Source organism: Solanum dulcamara, chromosome 4, assembly GCF_947179165.1.
Source record: "Solanum dulcamara chromosome 4, daSolDulc1.2, whole genome shotgun sequence".
Lineage (NCBI taxonomy): Eukaryota > Viridiplantae > Streptophyta > Magnoliopsida > Solanales > Solanaceae > Solanum > Solanum dulcamara.
Window position 1 is genome coordinate 4,453,207 of NC_077240.1, and position 5,280 is coordinate 4,458,486.

The following is a 5,280-nucleotide window of genomic DNA, read 5'->3' on the forward strand; positions in this document are numbered from 1 at the left end:
ACGAAACTTACATGTGTTTGGTGTCACTTAATTGAGAAACTAAGGGAAATAAAATATTTTAAGAATGACTCATATTTGTAAGATAATGTAATTTTCTCTAATTAGCATGCTTAAGAAGAGATAATATTTCATCAAATGACAAGTTTCCCACCAAGCATCAAATTTGTAATATGGAGTCCCAAGGAGGACGCAAAACAAAAAGGTCAAAGTCATCAAAAAAGAACTTCACATAAGAGACCACCACTCTAGTCAATGGTTGGCTTCACGACCTTTCATTAGCCCTACAAGAAGTTTCATGTATAGCTGCTCGACAATATGGGCAGTCCCCACAAGTTCGTACCCATGGTTCCAAGCAACAAGGGTGAAACCTATGCCCACAAGGTAAACATACTAGCTTGTCTCCCTCCAAGAAAGCATCCAGACATATGCTACAGTCAAGAACCGCCCGGGCCTGTGTTTCTTCCTCTTCCTTGTCTGAGTTGCTGTAAATCCCAATATGCAATAAATCCACCGCTTCTTGACTCATACCTGGGGGCCTCTTATTTGCTTCTACCCAGACAAGATCAGGGCTGGGGGTTGTGCCAGCAAGCCACAAACTAGAATCTGTTTCCCAATCACCAGCATCAGCAAGTCTGAAATCATCCTCAAATGTGAAGTTGCGATGGGAGCTTGTTGGGACCCGGTAACTTCGCCTAGCAGAAACCAATATCAGCTTTCAATCAACTATATCATATGCAAAAGCTTTGAGGTTCCACTTAAATTGATTGTGCACATACCGATATCATTTTATTTTATTTTTAAAAAAGAAGATAAATTAAAAGTCTCTTTAGTTCAGCATAGAATTCTGGGGAAAAAATGGTTCAGCCTAGAATGCAAGGACCAAGTTTAGCCAACATAACACGTCCTAAGCAGATAGCCAAACCAACTTTAAATTATATCAAGCGCCAAACTGCTCATGTCAAATGAAAATGAGGAATAGTGTTCCCAGAATTTAAATCATATCGTAATAACCACCAGAGCAACTTACAAACACTAGTGAGAAATTATACCCACAAGATGACCAGAACAGAAAAATGTAGACTTGTAAACTGCTGGCGAATTGACGTCCTAAAACATGTCCTTTACCTTCTACAACGAGGAGAGCCATAAAGGAAGAAGGGTCAGCAAAATCAGCTAAACTTCTTACTAAGCACTCAACAATGTATAGGAGCAACATATCTTAATAATGCTATGATGAAAGTCCATCCACAACAGGAACCTAACATCTCCAGTCTTTGTCATCTAACACATGCTCATTTTGATATTCCTAATGATCCAAACAAATTGATTTGAGGAATCAGAGAACTCAAAGTTCATCATGTCCCAGCAACCTAATGTATGCTTATCAGAAATTTATCCACTTAGAAATTTACTCTTACCCATCTCCGAATTTATTTAATCAAAGGTTGAATTAAGGACATACAATATCATAAACTACAATGGCTTTCCAAGAAAAGCTCATACTATTGGGTTTCATGGATTCAAAATACCAACCTGTTTCCAGATATAGATACACCTCTCAATCTCTGGAGAAGTCTTTCCCTTGCAAGTATTACAGCACCAGGGAGCCGCTCACTACCTGAGATTCCCACCCTATCTCGTATCCTGTTATTGTTGTTTGTTGCATGATTGGCGTCTCCTGATGCAGCTTGGCTACTACTCCCAGAGTCAAGCGAAACAGAATCACGATCCTAACTTGTGAAAAAAGGCCAAAATAATTAGCATCAATGTTTCAGGTCACCTTAATTGAAATCAATCAGAAAAACTAGGTGGCAATTATTTAGAGCTCACATCCTACCACATTTTTGAACCTCAAAATCAGCAATATATCATACTAAAAACGAAGCATTGAAAATACACAATATCACAAAACAAAAGGAGCAATAAGTCATGTAACAACAAAAATGAAATAGCTAAATCTAATTAATATATCAATCAAATTACAAGAGCATCAAGTACATACTTGTACCATCTTCTAAATGAACATGAAAGCTGATGAATGAATTGGTTTGGGGGGGGGGGGGGGGGACTTAAAGATGTGTCACATACATAGAGTCATGGAGAAGTACATCAGCCAGCACTATATTAAAATATTACAAAATCACAGATCAAGCACCTTAAAATCACACTAATCCAGAATACAATGGTAAACACTTGCACTAAGAAAAAAACATTATCTCTAAAATTCATACTGCTAAATAACACCAAGGATTGTAGTTAAAGTAAGTCGTCACATCACATTTGTTCGACTCATTAAACAGGGGAGTTAACCTCAAAATGGCACAGCATATGACAATTGTGGCTTCAAAATATTGCCACCAATTGCAGGAATTGACTGGAAAAGGAGCAAAATTTTGTGATAACTAAAGATCAAAAGATGGAAAAAACAGATCCATACAAGACTTATTTGAGATTCAAGCCCAATTCTTGATGTATTATATTTGGTAGGTTTTAAAAAAAATTAAAGAAATAATGATGTAATTGCACAATAGCTTAATTGTTATCGTTACATTTACAGCACGTCCTATGTTTGCCAGGATTAGTTTTAGCATGACTAGAGATTTGTATGCAGTGAAACGATATGAGTGAAATTTATACAGCTCTTAGAGATTTGTAGGCAGTGAAACGATATGATTGAAATTTATACAGCTCTTAGTCTTTCTTCCATATTGAGTATTACTATGCAATGGACTCGAAGCAGATGCATAGAATTACCTAACCCTAACTAGTTTGTAATTAACTTGAAATGTAGATTATTGGTTTACTGATAAATAGCAAAAGAAACAGGCAATAATTAGGGGGGTGTTTCGATGGGATTTTTTTAAGTGGCCTATAAGCTAAAAACTAAAATCCATAAGCCTGGGGACACCCAACTTTTGACTTCCAAAACTAAAAAAGAGCTTAAAAGCCAAAAGCAACTTAATATAAGCCAATCCAAACACCCAATAAGTGGGAAGTTAATATTATTAATAGCATTGTACACAGTCCATAGTAGCATGAGAACAGGTGCAGATATATATGCCAGCAAAAACAAGCATCTGCTCTAACATTTACAGCTAGAAAATGTCAGATAATGCTAATGCAAGCCTGATAAGCAAAAATAACAAATCCAGATAATGTTATCCTGCAACCCACAAGTTCATCATCCATATAATCATCATAGGTGTGGAGTGTGATAAGGCATGTACTATGTCAATTAGAAGTGCATATTTGACTGTGGCACAATCTCAACGGTCCATCAGTCTCCCGTCCGAAAATATCATACTATTATACAAGAATGCGGTGAACCATTATTTATTGCTATCTTCATTTAGTGCCTGTTTTCATCCTTCCCTTACTCTTACTAAACCAGGCAAGAAATTACAGTTATAGACGATAATTGCTAAATAAAAAAAGGAAAGAATCCGCTGAATTGACAATTGGATTCAGCTAATTAGCAATTTTAATATTAAATATATGCATGTTGACCAATGTAACTCAAAATCTTGAATATAATGTGCCAGCACAACACAATAGATAAAGCATCACTTAAATTTTTAATATTATCATTCTACACACAAAAAAACAAAAAAACAAAATCTTACAGGAGGAGGGATACGTCTAAGGCGGTGAGGAGATCGGCGCAAGGGCTCACAATCATTCACATCGAGGCGATCACGGCGGATATTATTGCCGGTTTGCTGGTGATTGTGGTTGTGGTGATGGTGATGATGGCGGCGATTATGAACGCCGTGGTGGTGAGAAATCCGACTTGTCGATATTTCGGACCCTAATTCGAGATCGCTTCGACCGTAACGAGACCTCCTAGTGAAGAATAGCTCTGAAGCACTCGTCATACAATTACAACACGGTTTCTTCTAGTCTATCACCTGCAATAAATGCTCTAAGAAGGATGCATATGTATAAATATATACAAAAAAAAATTCAGCAGTTATAGGAGCTTCCATTGAAAACATACAAGAAAAATCTCATACCTTAGGAAGAACCGACGAAATGAGGAGGAAGAAGCAGATTGAGCAAGTTGGACTTAAATTCGGTTACTAAATTGGTCATATGGATGATGCGAAAACTCAAAAAAATAAATGGGCGGTGTTATTCCTACCATTAAAATTTGATATGATAATAAATAATAAAAATAAATTAGACATAAATTTTTTACATAAAACCCCTCAGATAGATAGAGGAAAAAAACTATGGGCAGAAGGATCTTACTATGATAATATGAGAGTACACTGCTCTTAAATACAAAAAGAAAGCAACAATTAACACTTCTCTTTTGTAAAATGAACAATTCACTAAAGATGATATTCAAGACTACGATATTTATTTTGGTGTATAACATTATTTGTGTTCGTACTATTTTGGATTGTATTTTTTTTGTGGGATAATATAACTGAGGGAAAGAGGCCCTCTATTTATAGGAAACTAAAAACGCGTAAAATTCGCGTATTGCACCTCTCTTTTTGACTACGCATTCAAAACGTGTTTTGTTCCCTTTTTGACTACGTTTCAAAATGCGTTTTGTAGTATTTGACTATCTTGCATTCTCCCGCTTGAAGATTTAATGGAGAATTAATTAGTACTTCACACCATCCTTTCTACCAAATTACAACAATATTACGTTTTTGCTAGGCCAACAGAAGATCGACACCATATTAACTTGTTACTGTTGATTGGCTTCGTAAACATATTTGCTAGGTTGTCATTAGTGTGAGTTTTCTGAATATCCACATTGGCTTCTTCCACCTTCTCACGAATAAAATGATACTGAACTCGTATATGCTTTGTCCTTGAATGAAATGTCGAATTCTTTGCAAGATGCAAAACGCTCTGACTGTCACAAAATAGAGCAACCTTCTCTTGTTTGTGCTCTAGCTCCTCCAGTAACATCTACATCCATATTACCTCTTTGTTAGCTTGTGTAGCTGCTACATATTCTGCTTTTGTCATAGATGTAGCCACAATAGATTGCAGTTTTGAAACCCAGCTTACAACTCCTCCAGCAAGAGTAAACACAAAACCTGTGCTGGACTTGCTTTTATCAAAATCACCTGCATAATCTGAATCAACACAACCTTTAACAGTAAAGTTTGATCCTTCATAACACATTGTAACATATGAGATACCCTTGACATATCTGAGGATCCTCTTAACAGTATTCCAATGCTCTCTACCAGGATTAGCCATGTATCGACTAACCATTCTCACTGCTTGTGCAATGTCAGGTCTTGTACATACCAT

At 36.4% G+C, this 5,280-nt stretch overlaps 1 protein-coding gene across 1 annotated transcript; it reads right to left on the minus strand.

Moving 5' to 3' along the window:
- Window positions 1–244: 244 nt before the first annotated feature.
- Window positions 245–4,117, minus strand: LOC129885624 (probable E3 ubiquitin-protein ligase RHY1A). The gene is made up of 4 exons (XM_055959973.1): window positions 4,014–4,117; window positions 3,624–3,908; window positions 1,534–1,730; window positions 245–692 (listed from the first exon to the last, which is right to left on the minus strand). The coding sequence occupies exons 2-4, from the start codon at window positions 3,873–3,875 to the stop codon at window positions 263–265; spliced, it is 879 nt and encodes a 292-aa protein (XP_055815948.1). The 5' UTR covers window positions 3,876–3,908; window positions 4,014–4,117; the 3' UTR covers window positions 245–262.
- Between the last annotated feature and the right edge of the window lie 1,163 nt (window positions 4,118–5,280).